The sequence below is a fragment of the Bos mutus genome, chromosome 11 (assembly GCF_027580195.1).
Source record: "Bos mutus isolate GX-2022 chromosome 11, NWIPB_WYAK_1.1, whole genome shotgun sequence".
NCBI lineage: Eukaryota > Metazoa > Chordata > Mammalia > Artiodactyla > Bovidae > Bos > Bos mutus.
The window spans coordinates 77,341,479-77,358,358 of record NC_091627.1 but is presented as its reverse complement, the minus strand read 5'-3'; the positions used below and the strand labels follow the sequence as shown (position 1 = coordinate 77,358,358).

Here is a 16,880-nt window from a genome sequence, read left to right as displayed (position 1 = left end):
TCAGCAACAGCAAGGGATGTAATGTACAACATGATACAGACAGTTAACACTGCTGTATGCTACATATGAAAGTTGTTGAGAGGAAACCCTAAGAATTATGAAAAGGAAAAAATATTTTTTTCTTTTTCTTTTATATCTCTATGAGATGATGGATGTTCATTAAACTTTGATGTATATAAGTCAAATCATGATGCTATATGCTTTAACTTTATACAGTGTTGTATTTCAGTTATATCTCAATAAAACTGGAAAACAGAATTAAAAAAACATAATTACTAAGTGCCTAACATGCACACATACAAGAATTCATGGTTTTGAAACTTGCCTTTCTATGGTCTCTTTCCCTTACCTAATGATCACCCCTTAGATTTTATGGCAGCTATAAAGGGAAAGACTGACCATGCAAGTCAGCCTCTGGCAGAATTCATGTCAACATTCTAGAATGGCTGGTTGGGCTGGCCAGTTCACAGCACTGATAATTAAGACACGAGTTACATTACGGACTAGAAACGCTATGAGCCAATAATTATGGTAATACGTAAAAGTTGGATTCTGTATATGAGGATTTGGGCTACAACTACAGAAAATTGGGAAGGCAGTTGTCGTTCTGTTCTACATCACATACCCTGAGATCTGGGTGGATGAAGGGACTGTTGACTCAAATTCAGTATTTTTAGGGTTCCTGTTGGGAACCCCAAATGGTAAATACAATAGTATGAAAGAAGAGGCTGGAGTAACAGATGGGAGGACATCTCCTCCCCAGGCCATCTTTCCCTCTAGATGACCTAATGACTCATGGGCACTGTGACAGCCAGTATAAATAGCAATGGATTTTACGCAGGCTTCAAGGGGATGTAGGAATAATCACACAAAACACATCTTTGAGTCAGTGCATAGAAAGAACTAAGCATCCTGACAGCTTACTGTTGACACTGACTTGACTTTTCTGTTGCAGGAAACTCTTGCCCGGGATAATAAAAGTTGTAAATATCATTTTTTTTTTTTTGCAGACATTTCAAGAATAAAAACATATAAAGGAACTTTGCAATTTTTTAAATAGTTTGTATCCAATCACTCTCTAAGACTGAAATCCATGCCTCAAAACCCTCCCGTTGCCCTGCTCAATAATCGTCAACTATTGCATCATGATTCTTGCCAATTCCCAATCAAGCCCCCTCACTAGAAGAGCTGCCTTCAAGTAGACCCCAACACTTCATAAATCCCAACTCTGCCTCCTCATTCTAGATGCTGCTATGCTTCTGCAGAGCTGTGTTCTCCCTTCCTGTGATGAGAACAAATTTGGCTTTGCATTATCACAGAGCTCTTTTGAGGGTACTTTCAGGGAGCCACCATTCAACTGTCAAAGCCCACCAAGATCGAATGGAGACTCCCTTCACCACTGGAGCAAAAAACCCTTGATTCAAAAACAATGTGCTCCTCTCAGGCCCTCAAGCCCCTCAGGTGCCTTCCAGACATCACTAGTGAGGGATGTAAGGCTTGCCCTGCGCCCGAGTTCCGATTTCTTAAGTCTCTTTTTTATTGAGCTCCCCAAGTGCTGAGTCTATTTTGTCTCCTATCAATTAGGAACCCTTTTTAGGAATCCTTTGATTACCAGACCATATGAGAAAGTTTTTTTCTCCTCGGTGGATATCTACCTTATCACTAATCAGCCAACTATTTGTCTATATCCACCCTGGTCATTTATTGTAAACTAAAAGAATAAAGCTTATGTTGAAGAAGACAAGTGTGGGTCCCAATAAGTCCATCCCTAAGCCAGCCCAGGGAAAAATTTTGTCTCAGGACACTGATCAACACCTTATGAGAACTTTCTTCAGACTCGTTTTGTCTGTGAGTTTGGATCAACAGAGCTCTCCACACATCTTTCACCTGCTGAGAGCTGTAAATTCATCAGCGCTGCAACTGGATAAGGTCGAGCTGTGAGGTCAAGGGCCCCAAGCTACAGGATGCGCAAGCAACTCTCCACTGACATTCCCAGGCTGTCATGGGGGTTCGCTTAGTGTAAACCTCAGTCCATGTCTTCCTTGGGCCCAACTTCCGCTTCTTACTGGTATTTATGCTATTGCCCAAATTTGTGCACTTATCTTTCTAAGCAGCATCATGTCACCAAGGATGCTTCAGAATTACAGTGACCACTACAAGAACTCTGGACGCGAACAAAGTTATCCACTTGATAAGTGTCTTTGAAGGAAAAGGGAACACAGTTGAAACATCCAATGGTCTTTTTTTTTTATTAGGAAGAATCCAAAAAAAATTGGATTCTAAAATCACCTCCTTAACAGATTCCTTGGGCAAAGCAAAAGAAAAATCTGAACAACTTAAAACCATCTGTCTTTTAGATCTCCCACAAATCACAACTCAAACACACTATTCCTCTTCCTCTATCCTACATTCTTCCACCTCCTACTGCCCCATCTCTCCCTCTGACCCACTCTTCTTCCCTCCTAGCCCACCAGATACCCCAAACCTTGTGTGCATGTGTGCTAAGTCACTTCAGTTGCATCCAATTCTTCGTGACCTATGGACTGTAGGACCTATGAATCTGTCCATGGGATTCTCTAGGCAAGACTTCTGGAGTGGGTTGCCATGCCCTCCTTCAGGGGATTTTTCTGACCCAGGGATCAAACCTACATTATGTTGCCTGCATTGGCAGGTGGGTTCTTTACCACTAGCACTGCCATGGAAGTCCAACCCTATCCTTACTTATCTCTTCAAGGTAAACCTTCTTCAGCACAGAGAAAACTGTTAATAGTGAATTTTAAGCTCTGGTTCCATTCTTAGCTGAAAGCCATTGTCAAAGACTTTCCAAGGCCTAGACAAGATAAGGAGAACAGTGAAGAGAAATTCAGATTAGTTTGAGGTACATATAATCCAGGGTGACCAGATATATACCAATTAGTTCATATGTTGCAAAAAGTTCAGTGAAAAGGTCAGAACCTCCAATGATGACTTAAAAGACTGTGACTTGAACAGGAAACGGAAGGGACTTAGAAACACCACAGATGTGGGTCAAGGTCTTTTGGAAACTATTCTCTGTCTTTTCTGTGAATTCAGTTCTTCAAGCCAAAAAAAAAGAAGTCTGATGGAGACTTTAGGGATAGGTTCTTTAAAACATAGTGGCAGGGTTCAGTAGTAAATCTTAAAGCAGATGGGACCCTGGCTCCCCCTCTCATCTTTTTGTAAATTGCCTCAAAGCAGAATAGGGGATTTAATACGCAAGCAAAAAGTAGGGTGGGAAATAGGCCCATGCCAGATCGCCAAAACCTTGGAAGAGCTCTATTTAAAAGAGCCCTAGAACTAACAGACTAAAGGGAAAAGAAATAAAAAAAAATTATCAGTGAAGGTGTTCAGTTTCCCATTCTACCTGCAAACCCAAAAGGAAACACTTGTCTAGAAATTAAAAGACAGTCTTACAATTTTGACTGATATCATCACAATAAGAGCAATCTTAAATCTGAGCACTATTATATAGATCTTCCTCAACTTATAAAGAGGTTATATTCCAATAAACCCATCGTAAGTTGAAAATATCATTAAGTCAAAAATGCATTTTGTAAACCTTCCATTATAGCCTTGCTGCCCTTAAACATGCTCAGAATTTACACTAGACTATGGTTTGGCAAAATTATCTAACACAAAGCCTATTTTATAATAAAGTATTGAGTATCTTTTATAACTTACTGAATACTGAAAATGAAAAACAGAATGGTTGTCCAGGTATAGAGTGGTTGTAAGGGTATTGGTTGTGTCCCCTTGTGATCACGTGGCTGCTGGGAGCTGCCACTTGCTGCCTGCCCAGCATCACTAGTGAGGATCTTACTGCATTTTGCTAGACTGGTAAAAAGATCAAAATTCAAAATTTGAAGTATGGATTCCACCAAATGAATATCACTTTCCTACCGTCTTAAAGGTGGAAGAAGTTGCATCATCATAAGCCAGGGACCTGCTGGAACAACCCTCTCCTTGGATTCAACAAACTATGTGGTCAGGAATCTATCTGATAATTCTCACACCTTCCCTAGGCCCCAGCACTTAACCATCACCCTATACTTTTAACCAAGGAATGTTCTTTTCTCCTTTGTGACATTATACTCATTAACTTAGTAGCAAGGGATTTACTGTGTGAATGGAATTGCCACATTAAATGCTCTCCTGATGGCCTCTTCCTTTCAGTCCCCGAGGACCTCCCTGTTCATAATGAGGTCCTGGCTAATGTGAATATTGATTTACCAGTACTTTTGGTGGTAAATCAAACATAGACTGCAGTTCTCTTGTGGGCAAACAATTCCACTTACATTCTACTGGAACTAAATGCATGGTGTTCAGTTCAGATTGACCCACCTAAACCTCTATGCAAATTTGCCCAACAGCCTTTAAAACAAGGCACTAAGGAAGGAATAAAACTAATAATCAAAGGCCACAAAGAGAAAGGTGTTTTCATACTTCATCCCAGTCTTTGTAACACTCCTATTTCCCCAGTCAAAAAACCCAGTGGGCAAGAGCATAGATTCACTTATTAATAGTTCCCTGGGGCCATAAATATTAATGTCACTCTCCACTTCCCTTTAGGAGCAAACTCAAATACTGTTTCATCCTCAAGGTCTGAGGAGACTGGGCATGTGTTGTACAACTGTGGAACGCTGTTGTGCTTTCCTTGGTGTGCCTTTAAGTTAAAAGTGAATACCTATCTTCTCCAAGTAAAATCAACATACCTGGACTGGTATGCCTCAGCTTCTGAGGTGCCCTCCTACTTTTCACAAATCCTCAACCAGGACCTCTGGAGCTTTAATTCGCCCTGTGATCCTATTCTTAGCCGATATGTAGATAATCTTTCTTGTTCCAAAGATGAGGCTGGCTCTGAGGCTGATGCATCTGTTTACTCTTTTAGCTCGGAGAGGGCATATGGGTTCCAGAGAGACATTAACAATTTGTTAAAGGACAGTGCACAACCTAAGATAGGATTTATCCCATGAAGTAAATCTCTTACTCCAGACAATCAGCTGTGCAAAAGCTTCCCAGCCAACTAAGAGATAATTATGAGGATTCTTGAGATGAATCCTCATAACGGCATCACCAACTCAATGGACATGAGTTTGAGTGAGCTCTGGAAGTTGGTGATGGACAGGGAAGCCTGGCATGCTGCAGTCCATGGGGTTGCAGAGTTGGACACGACTGAGTGACTGAATTGAACTGAGTCTCACTGGCCACTGTGGGCTGTGTGTTTCCAAGTTTTCTTATGCTCCCACACCATTATTTGACTTACCCAAGTTCCTGGTAACCAAGTCTTTTCTCTGAGAACAAACATAAACTAATTTTTTTAGTTCGAGTGAACTGTTCAAAACCCTCTTACTTTGGGCCTAGTGTGTGTTAGTCTCTCAGTTGTGTCCAACTCTTTGTGGGTAGCCATTCGCTTCTCTAGGTGAATCTTCCCAACCCAGGGATCAAACCCGGGTCCCTGGCACTGCAGGCAGAATCTTTACCATCCGTGCTATAAGGGAAGCCCAACTGTAAGTCAGTAAGCGATCTCACCGAGACCTTAACTTCATGAGAATAAACACCAGTAGCTTAGCTTCTCTGATGATCCAGTGGCAAGAACTTCCCACTTTGTTCAGGGGCAGCAGCTAAAGGAACAGTCTCCCACTGGCTTGGCTTTAAGAGTCTCCTTTAAACCAGATCGTCCCCTGTGGGGTACCATCTTTGTTGCTCCCTGAAAATACACATTTCTCATTAAGTCGATTTACCTCCTGCGAACTTCCTTTCCTTCTCTGAGATGCTGCACAGATTGTCTAGGCAGTACTCTCCCTCTCTGGGAAGCAATGAACTCAGCTTCCTTCACCTGATCAGCAAGTTATTTTGGCAGCATTTCTGAGCTGGCAATGACAGCATTCTTTATCAGAATGTGTCTTAAGCTCTCATCTGGGAGATCCCAGATTATTAAAAATTAATTAAAAACAACCTCTACACTTGTATTTGCCACTGATTTTGTCAAACATTACTGATTGGATCATGGTTGTTCTTTGTTCTTGTTCCTACAGCCTCTTACTCCCATGAAAGACAGTGGTGACTAGTGGGCTGGGGTCTTGACTTTTCTGGAAAACAGCTCTAAGGGGGTCTAGCATGTGTTCGTGTTCGTTTTCAACATCCTGCTATGTTCCTCCTGCCAGTGCCCCAGGTCCACACAAATATCGGTGCTCCTGTCAAAGAACATGTTAGTTGCTTAGTCGTGTCTGACCCCATGGACTGCAGCCTGCCAGACACCTCTGTCCATGGGATTCTCCAGGCAAGAATACTGGAGTGGGTTGCCATGCCCTCCTCCAGGGGAATCTTCCCGACCTAGGGACTGAACCCAGGTCTCCTGCATCAAAGACAGATTCTTTACCATCTGAGCTACCAAGAAAGCCCAAATAACAGTTTGACCCCAACAGGATCTGAACACGCAATCAACAGGCAGCAATACTGCCTCAGATAGTTCCCTGGAGTCCAGCAACCTGGGGGCAGGCTTAGCAAAGGATTGGAGAGAGAAGAGGGAGGAGAGGTTTTCCTTATTTTGTTAGGATTCCTCTTATCAGCTCTGCTTTTCTTTGGCTGCCTTAGGGCTGACTCTGGGGAATGCCAGACTGGGGCAAATCACAGGGTGTCCTCAGGCCGCCTCCATCCAAAGGACACACACAGCTCTCTCCAAGTGACATCCAGTTCTGGTGACCAGCAAGGGCAGCCAAAGGGTAACCAAAAGGAGTCTGTGTAAACTGAGTAAACTGCCAAAGCCACCCCCATCTCCCTTCATCTATCTCCTTGTCTCTAGGAGCTCAGGTCAGACCCTAGAGCAGCAGCCAAGGTGAGGAATTCTGCCTCCCAAGCAAGGAATGGAGCTGCATTCGGAACCTGGAGAAGAGGACATCTAGGGCTTCCCTGGTGGCTCAGATGGTGAAGAAACTGCCTGCAGTACAGGAGACCTGGGTTCATTCCTGGGTCGGGAAGATCCCCCGGAGAAGGGAATGGCTACCTACCCCAGTATTCTTGCGTGGAATTCCATGGACAGAGCAGTCTGGTGGGCTACAGTCCATGGGGTCTCAAAGAGTCAGACAGGACGGACCCACTAACACTGAAGAGGATTACGGCGGGGGCGGGGGCGCAGGGAGGCTGCCTTCAACAGACGCCCCCTTGTGGCTGCAGAGACAAAGGCCCAGCAGCCTGAGCTCCACTTCACAAAAGCTTCCCGTAGGTTACAGTTGTCCAGAAGCACGTAGTGAGTCTCCTGACACTGAAGGTGGTCAAGCTCACTCCCAGGGTTACGTATCAGGCAGGGGCTGCGGAAGAAGGTGTGCACCTTCTAGCTCTTAGGGGTCTATACTCAAAAGCTTGCTCTAACTCTCCGGTCTTCTGGAATCTTCGGTCTGTGCCATGCACTGTCACTTAAATAACCCTGTTTTGTCGCTTTGGTCTTGCGTGATGGCCTCCATCCCCACCCTGGGCTGTACCCGGAAGTGGGGCCACCATAAACGGGTCTCAAAGGGTTGTAGGTCTGCCTCCCCCGCCTGCCTTGTAATCCTTTGAACTTCTTAGTACCCACAGCACAGGGCTAAGTCCTGCTAAGAGCTCGGTACAGCTTTGATCAAAGTAGTCTTTATACACTAGAATTAAGAAATAAGTAAATACCAAGTTGGAGAAACGGCTTAAAACGTCTAAGAAATCAAGGGCAACAGGATTCTGCAGAGGAAAAAAGGCCTGCCAGCTGGGGTGGGGAGAGACAGGTTGGAAAGAGGAACTCCACCCTGAAGAAAGAACGTACAAATCTTTCGCAGGGGAGGCATCCCGAGAGTCGCGGGCCTCGGAACGAGCGGGTTCTCCAGAGCGCCCCGGGGTTGGCGCGCAAGACTCGCGCGGCCCAGCAGGGCGGGAACCGGGCGACAGCCGGTGGCTTCCCGGGGAGGCTCCTTCTCCGAGTTGGGAGCTACCGGCCGGCGGGCCTCTCCCCGGATTTGTGACGTGCCGGGGCAGCGGTGGTGACGGGGCCACCACACAAAGCAGGGTCGTCGGGGCGGGGGTCTCCCAGGCCAAGAGCCCCAATGGGATGGGGAGGGGTGGGGAGCGAGGCGCCCCCGGGCGCCGGGGCTCCGCGCGGTATTAAAGTGAGCGCCGAGTCTGCAGTGGCGGCGGCGGCGCGGGGGTGGCGCCGGTGCGGCCGCGAGCGCCTAGCGCGCGCCTGGCTGCTGTGGCCGCGTTGGCGGCCCGCGCGCCTGGCTCGCCGAGGCCGCGCCACGCCCCCACGGGGGTGGAGCTGCGGCCGGGGGCGGGTCCGCTGCTGGCGGCGCCCGGGCCCGGGGCGGGGGTTGTGGCAGCAGCTGCAGCAGCGGCGGCGGCAACGGCGCCAGGAGCTGTTGCTGCAGAGGCGGAGGCTGCTCCTGGACGCGTCCGAGTCGCGCAGCCGGAGTCCCAGCCCGGAGGTGCCGGGCGGTGCGCTGGGTGCTGCGGCTGCTGCCCGCCCTCCGCTGCCAGGGCCCCCGCTGCCACCCGGGCCCCGGCCGCAGCTCGCGCCCCCGTCAACCCCGCCCGCGTGTGTGCCCCAGCCGGGACGCCGCCCCCGGCCGGGTCTCCACTTCTCGGCCGCACCTCCCATGACTGCGCCCGCTCGAAGATGGCTGCGAAGGGCGCGTACGGCTCCCACCTGAAGATGGAGAGCGAGCTGGAGCGCTGCCGCGCCGAGGGCCACTGGGACCGCATGCCCGAGCTGGTTCGGCAGATGCAGGCGGTAGTCGTGCTGGGCGGCGGAGGCGGCCGGCGAGGCAGCCCGAGCGCCGGGTTCACCTCTCTGGACACCGGTGAGTAAGGGAAGGGGCCGGTTCACGAGCGCGGAGCGCGCGAAAGGCGCCGCCTCCTCCAGGAAGCGGGCCCCGACTGCCTGGGGCGGGAGGTGGCTGCTTTCGGTATTACTCGTCCTGCGTTGCTGATGTTAGGAACAGCCAGGGTACTTAGGAAGATTCTTCTGCCCCAGGAGAAACACGTGCAAGGTGTTTTGGGGAAGAGAAACGGGTTTTGCTCTCTGCCGTTTCCGATCTTGTGGGCTACTCCGACTTCTGTGAAATGGTGGTACCAACACATATCAGCTCAGGGCGTGGGCTGGACCCCGGCGCCACCCCTCCAACCCCCATTCCGGTTCCTAAACTCTGTCAGGTGAAGACTATCTGTCTCTCGTTGCCCTCCCCTTCTTCCCCCGTCAAATTGACAGCGGAGCTCTGTGCACAGCCAGTACGGTTGCGGGCTTGACGAGCGCCAAGGTGGAGTGGTGAAGTGGGAAAGAGGGCTGGTTAAGCCTTAGTTTCCTCTTCTATGTTCTGCTTCAGGACGCCTCTAGTCCTGCAGTCGGTGACTTTAGCAGTAGGGCTGGTTTGGCTGGGCTGGGCTCTTGTGCCGAGGCGGGAAAGCAGCCTGATGTGGCGGTGGGGAGCACCCCGCCCCAGTCTCCAACCTCAAATCCTGTTCCTCGTACCTTCAGCTCAGCCCGGCGAGCCCTGCCTAAGCCCTCTCTGTGCTAAACCAACTTTAGAGCCTTTGTGGAAGGAGGCAGGCAGTAAATCAATACAGATATAAAGTTTTAAGGACTGCCCAGCCCGTGGAAGGCTCTGTAAGGAGACAGAATGATAATAATAATATCAGTAATAAGTAACTTGCTCACTCACTGTGTGCCAGTGTCTAAGCCCTGTAATCAACTCGTTAATTTCTCCAACAACCCCATGAAGCAGGTACTCTTGTTTGCCTTTTTCAGACAAGGAAACTGAGGCACAGATTACTTAAGCAACTTATCATCCAGCCAATAAGTGGTGGAACCAGGTTTATATATAATTTATTTATTGGCTGTGCAGGGTTTTCGCTGCTGCCTGTGGGTTTTCTCTAGCTGTGGAGAGCTGGGGCTGCTCTCTAGTTGGAATACACCGGCTTATTGCAGTGGCTTCTCTGGTCGTGGAGGAGGCTCTGGGCACAAGGGCTTCAGTAGTTGCAGCTCTGGGCTCTAGAGCACTGGCTCAGTAGCTGTGGTTCATCGGTTTTGTTGCTCTGCGGCGTGTGGAATCTTCCCGGACCAGGCATGGAACCTGTGTCCCCTGCATTGGCAGGTGGATTCTTATCCACTGTGCTGCCAGGGAAGTTCCTGAACCCAGATTTCTGAGTACATCCTTTTAACTACTTGCACCATTACCTCTCAAGGATGTATTACACAAAAACTGAGCTTGAAGACCTGACGAAAATGGATGGGAAGCAGAGGGGTGATCAGAGGGCAATTGTGTGCGAGATTGTGGAACTCAGAGACAGGGGAGGTTTCAGGAAACAGCAGAACCGATGCTGGCCTCTAATTGGTGTTGGGAAAGGCAGAGTATTGTTTCCTGGTGAGGAGGAAGGATGGATGGACACCGAGGGAGCTAGATGCCAGGGATGGACAGTTGGTCTGAGACTCTCAGGTAGGTCTGAATGTGGCAGTGAGTTGCATTGGCCAGAGCTAAAGATGCATGTGGGAGAAACTGATGGGAAGGATTGATAAATTTTAGGTTCCCTCTCTCCCCTGTGTGGGGTGATGTGGTAGGGTGGGGCTGGTGAGCGTGGAAGGGAAACTGACCCATGCCAGGGCATTGGGGCCTGGACAGTGCGTGGGAATCTGAGTGAGGTTGGCAGCACCTCAGAGAAACATGCTGGGCCCACGAAACGAACCAGGGCCTCCTGGAGGCTCCACAGGGCTGTGCTTCCTAAGCTGGTCTTTAGACATCTCAAGGAGGTTGACTAATTAAGTCATTGGTATTGCAGGACAAAAGAGTTTGGGGAATCCCCAAAGCTAAGACATTAGGCTTAATAGATTCAATATGGTTAAACTGATGTTTTAAAACTGTAGGACTTCTCAGAGCCTTTCATGTGCTCACTTGTCGGTGATATTCAAGCCCAGGTTAGAGTATAAACACACATTTCTCAAACTTACTTTGACCATATGCTATGAAGCATTATTGGGAAGCACTGGCATGGCATAGTTATAAATGGTATGTGTAGTTATAAAGTGCTTCTTCTACTTGAACAATCTTTTTTTGTAAACAGCCCAGTGGGGAAGGCAGGAATGATTGTCCCCACTTGAGACACCAAGGCCCAGAAAGGTCACATAATGAGTAGTATGTGGCAGAGAATGTGTACCCAAACATGAGTCTCACCCACCAAGTCTACCAGGGACAGTGTGAAGCCTGGCTGGGCTTCACGGTGAGTACTGGCCAGCCCAAAGAGGGAGGCTGCGGGCACTGGGGTCTTTACTGCCAATTTTGAGGTTTGGTTCTATAAGTTATTTTCTCCCACTGTTAAATCTAGATACACTTATTCCAAAATGCACACACGCACATGTACACACAGACACACACAAGGAAGGAAAACAAGTGATTTCCAAAGCCCACGTGTAGGGCATTTTTGGATTGTCTGCTACTTTGGTTGTTTCTCCACTGAGTTCCTTATCACTGGAAGGACTGGCAGCCTATTTTTTTGAGGTGGTGTTGGCACTGACCACCCCCCACTGCAACCCAAGAGGGAGATTCTTAAAAGTCCCACCTGGTCGATTAGATTGTTACAGTCAAGGACCAGAAGCGTCAACATAATGACATAATTTGGGAGAAGGGAGGAAGCTGAACCCCGGCTGAACCCTGCTTTACAGACTGAGGCCCCACTGTATCTGTGGGGTTTCCTCCAGAAGCAAAGAATAGCTCCCAGGGCCTGGGTTTCACTCCAGGCAGCAGGAGGGGAAGACCCAGCTGGAGGGGGGGCCCTCTTTCTGGTCAGAGATGAAGGAGTGAAGGATCAGGAAATGCTCCCCCAAAGGGGGCCCTTATACCCCTCCTTTCTTGTTTGGGGAGATTGCTCCCCACCACCTGCCCAGGGGGAAAGGGGTTGTTACTGTTTGTGCATTTTCTTTCAAACATATCCGGTTTAGATTTGGTCAGGATGCAGCAGGGGAACCCCAGAGTGTGGCTAACTGTAATGGGGTTTGTTCATGTAGAAACAAAGGATCCCATCCAAGTGGTTAAAAAAAAGAAAAAAAACCTTTATTATGAAAAATTTTTTAAACATCAAAAAAGTAGAAAAATGAATCTCATGTATCCATCAACCAGTGTCAGTAATCACAAACCCATGAATAGTCTTGTTTGAGCTATACCCTGGCCCATTTATCCCCCGCATTGTGATTTCAGTATTTATTTATTAAACAAGAACTCTTTTGAAAAATAAAACTCCCATATTATTATTGCAGCCCCCCTTCATCTAATGCTTAACTTTACAGTTCATTTGCTAGAATCAGGATCCAAATAAGGCCACACATTGCATTTGGTTAATGGATTGATCTAAGACACTTTATTATGAAAATTTCAAACATACAAATTTGAAAGAATTTTGCAGTAGACACCTATATTGTCGCCGCCTAAATTCTGATATTCTTTTACTATACTGTCTTTAATCACTTCTGCCACACTGTCCATTCAGCTCAAGTCTCTTAATCTGTAATTATCCCCCTTTTAAATTAGTGATTAAAAAACCTGGCGATTGTTCTGAGCTTTTTTTTTCAGCTGAAGTCAGAGGGAGTGTGTTTGAGGCAGGTGGCCTGTCACGAGTTTTGCCCTCTTCCTCCTCTTGCTGCGGTTGGAAGGTCCCACCCTTTGCAGTTCTGTGAAGTGAGCAGTTGCAGAGACCAATGTGTCCCTTTTGACCAGGAGGGAAGGGGCTGATCTGAGCACCTGGCCCACTGGCTGGACCCAGCTTTCCTGACTGAACTGAGAAGTGAAGAGAAGGGCGCTGTGCCCTGAAAGTATGGGTTCTGGGGAGGAGGCTGGTATCCTTAAAGTGGGTCCCTATGACCTGTTACCCATTGAGAGGCCTGGAGAGGGGCAAGAATGGAAAGGAAGTTGGCCCCAGAGGCCTCCAAAACAAGGTGGGAAGACTGGGGGGCCACTAAGTAGGGGCTTCCTTTGCGCCTCTGCTAAGGCAGAGGGCTAGGCTGGGCCGCCAGAATCAAGAGCCAGGCTGTCAGAGTCTGTGGCACTGTCTGTGAGAAAGGCCTTTCTAATGCCCTGGGAAGGGAGAAGCTGGAACACTTAACCCGACCCAGGATAGGGAGTAGATGTCAGACACTAAAATGATAAAGAGCAATTTGTTTTACCTTTGGAGAAGGATAGGAAAGCCTCGATCTACCTCTGTCCTTATTTAACAACTGAAAACCTAGAATAGTCTTCAGTTCCATAGACTGACCACTTGAGGACAGTGGGATGGAAAATCTGGAGCAGGGAGGAGAGTTGGACAAGGAAGAAAAGAAAGTAAATTCCCAACATCCACTTTGAGTGTCTGCTAAGTGGAAAAACAGAGACTGAGTGGGGAGTGAAGAGGGAGGGCAAAGGGTTCTGGAGAAGGCCCCGGAGTGTTAATTTACAAAATAGTCTGTAACTCACAAATGTGTAACGGTGAGAACTGTTCTTATTCCTGACCTTGGAATTAGCTTTTAACCTACTGTCTACAGCTCCTTAGACTGTTCTTCATTTCCAGACTATCAGAGGCTCTGCTCTGCATGGGATGTGGGGAAGACACACTGTTCTTTGGTTGCGTTACGTTATGGTGGGTTGTGACCATAACAGTATTGCATCTCTATTGTCACCTATAAAATGAGTATAATTTCTACCTTTCAGAGTTGTGCAGATTAAATGATACTAAATGATAAAGTACCTGATCCTCAGTACGTGCGTGCGTGCTTAGTTGTGTCTGACTCTTTGCGACCCCATGGACTGTAACCCATCAGGCTCCTCTGTCCATGGAATTTTCCAGGCAAGAATACTGGAGTGGGTTGCCATGCCCTCCTCCAGGGGATCTTCCTGACTACGGATCGAACCCGCATCTCCTGGATTGAACCCGCATCTCCTGCATCTCCTTCACTGGCATTCTTTACTGCTGAGCCACCAGGTATTCAGTGAGCCCTCAGCAAACATCAGCCCTCCTTTGGCAGTAAAAGGCACTCTTGTGTTTTAGAGTAGTGCTTCTCAAGCTATCTGTGGTGAAGGCTCAGTTTTATGTTCTGGATTTTGGGTTTTGTGTGTTTTTTTAGATTCTCAATCTATTGTGCTCTGATACTTTCTTAAAATACATAAACTGATACCCACTCACCCCCAGTTTTTTAGTATTTGATTCAGCAATTGTTCTGTCACATGGTTATCAGTGTTTCTAAACATACGTTATAAATTTCTGCACTCACCTGCAGGACTGGGTCACAAACATGCACAGACCTGCCCCAGCCCATGGACCACACTTTGAGCAGAATGTGTTCCGAGGACAGTTCCGTTATTTTGAAGAGAGGTAATCACTGCAGACTCATCTCACATGCTAGTAAAGTAATGCTCAAAATTCTCCAAGCCAGGCTTCAGCAATATGTGAACCGTGAACTTCCTAATGTTCAAGCTGGTTTTAAAAAAGGCAGAGGAACCAGAGGTCAAATTGCCAACATCTGCTGGATCATGGAAAAAGCAAGAGAGTTCCAGAAAAACATCCATTTCTGCTTTATTGACTATGCCAAAGCCTTTGACTGTGTGGATCACAAGAAACTGGAAAATTGTGAAAGAGATGGGAATACCAGACCACCTGACCTGCCTCTTGAGAAATCTGTATGCAGGTCAGGAAGCAACAGTTAGAACTGGACATGGAACAACAGACTGGTTCCAAATAGGAAAAGGAGTACGTCAAGGCTGTATATTGTCACCCTGCTTATTTAACTTATATGTAGAGTACATCATGAGAAACACTGGACTGGAAGAAGCACTAGGTGGAATCAAGATTGCCAGGAGAAATATCAATAACCTCAGATATGCAGATGACACCGCCCTTATGGCAGAAAGTGAAGAGGAACTCAAAAGCCTCTTGATGAAGGTGAAAGTGGAGAGTGAAAAAGTTGGCTTAAAGCTCAACATTCAGAAAACGAAGATCATGGCATCTGGTCCCATCACTTCATGGGAAATAGATGGAGAAACAGTGGAAACAGTGTCAGACTTTATTTTTTTTGGCTCCAAAATCACTGCAGATGGTGACTGCAGCCATGAAATTAAAAGACACTTACTCCTTGGAAGGAAAGTTATGACCAACTTAGATAGCTTATTGAAAAGCATAGATATTACTTTGCCAACAAAGGTCCGTCTAGTCAAGGCTATGGTTTGTCCTGTGGTTATGCATGGATGTGAGAGTTGGACTGTGAAGAAGGCTGAGCACCAAAGAATTGATGCTTTTGAACTGTGGTGTTGGAGAAGACTCTTGAGAGTCCCTTGGACTGCAAGGAGAGCCAACCAGTCCATTCTGAAGGAGATTAGCCCTGGGATTTCTTTGGAGGGAATGATGCTGAAGCTGAGACTCCAGTACTTTGGCCACCTCATGCAAAGAGTTGACTCATTGGAAAAGACTCTGATGCTGGGAGGGATTGGGGGCAGGAGGAGAAGGGGACGACAGAGGATGAGATGGCTGGATGACATCACTGACTCAATGGACATGAGTCTGAGTGAACTCCGGGAGTTGGTGATGGACAGGGAGGCCTGGCGTGCTGCGATTCATGGGGTCGCAAAGAGTCGGACACGACTGAGTGACTGAACTGAACTGAATCACTGCAGATGGTGATTGCAGCCATGAAATTAAAAGACGCTTACTCCTTGGAAGGAAAGTTATGACCAACCTAGATAGCATATTAAAAAGCAGAGACATTACTTTGCCAACAAAGGTCCGTCTAGTCAAGGCTATGGTTTTTCCAGTAGTCATGTATGGATGTGAGAGTTGGACTGTGAAGAAAGCTGAGCGCCGAAGAATTGATGGTTTTGAACTGTGGTGTTGGAGAAGACTCTTGAGAGTCCCTTGGACTGCAAGGAGATCCAACCAGTCCATTTTAAAGGAGATCAGTCCTGGGTGTTCTTTGGAAGGAATGATGCTAAAGCTGAAACTCCAGTACTTTGGCCACCTCATGCGAAGAGTTGACTCATTGGAAAAGACTCTGATGCTGGGAGGGATTGGGGGCAGGAGGAGAAGAGAATGAGATGGCTGGATGGCATCACCGACTCGATGGACGTGAGTTTGAGTGAACTCCTGGAGTTGGTGATGGACAGGGAGGCCTGGCGTGCTGCGATTCATGGGGTCTCAAAGAGTCGGACACGACTGAGGAACTGAAATGAACTGATGGGCCCTGGAGAGTATTTCAAGATTGAGGTTTGCCTGGAAGGAATTGGTTTCTTGTGGCATGAAAGGAAAGGAGCCAGGGAGCTCAAGGGAGCTCTGGGCTGGGCAGTTGAGTGGCTGAGGTGGGATTGGTGGTCCAGCGGCTGGGCTGCAGACCTGGGGGGCGGGGTGGAGGGGGCGGGAGCTGTGTGCGCAGGCGCACCTGGCCGCAGAGGGGCGGGACCAGCGCAGGAGGCGGAGCCTGGGGAGGGTTTCGGTTCCCAGGGAAGTGGGTGTATGCTCAGTCCCTCAGTCTTCTCCAGGTCTTTGCGACCCCATGGACTGTATAGCCCTCCAGGCTTCTCTGTCCATGTAATTCTCCAGGCAAGAACGCTGGGGTGGGTTGCTGTTTCCTCCCTGGGAAGCAGCCAGTTCCTAACTCTGCCTCAAGTTTTATACATTAGAAGGGGACAGCAACTTGCCCCGTGGCCGACAGCTCAGAAAAGCTGCTCAGGCACCTACTTCTAAGCAGCTCACTTCCCTTCCTGCCTGAAGATTTTGGAAACGTAGGATATTTCCCTTTATTCTTGAGTTGATTTAAATTTTATTTTTGACTGGATAATATATTCACATGGGTCAGTCTTCCAAAGGTAACCAAAAGAGTGAAAAGCCTCCCTCCATTTCTG

General features: G+C 47.8%; 1 protein-coding gene across 1 annotated transcript in view; it reads left to right on the top strand.

The window, feature by feature from the left end:
- The first annotated feature begins 8,329 nt into the window (after positions 1-8,329).
- TTC7A (tetratricopeptide repeat domain 7A) overlaps positions 8,330-16,880 on the top strand; it is a 123,350-nt gene continuing 114,799 nt past the window's right edge. The window contains exon 1 of the mRNA XM_070379626.1: positions 8,330-8,837. Within this exon, the coding sequence (XP_070235727.1) occupies positions 8,654-8,837 (184 nt within the window). The 5' untranslated portion in view covers positions 8,330-8,653. The remainder of the gene's footprint in view (positions 8,838-16,880) is intronic.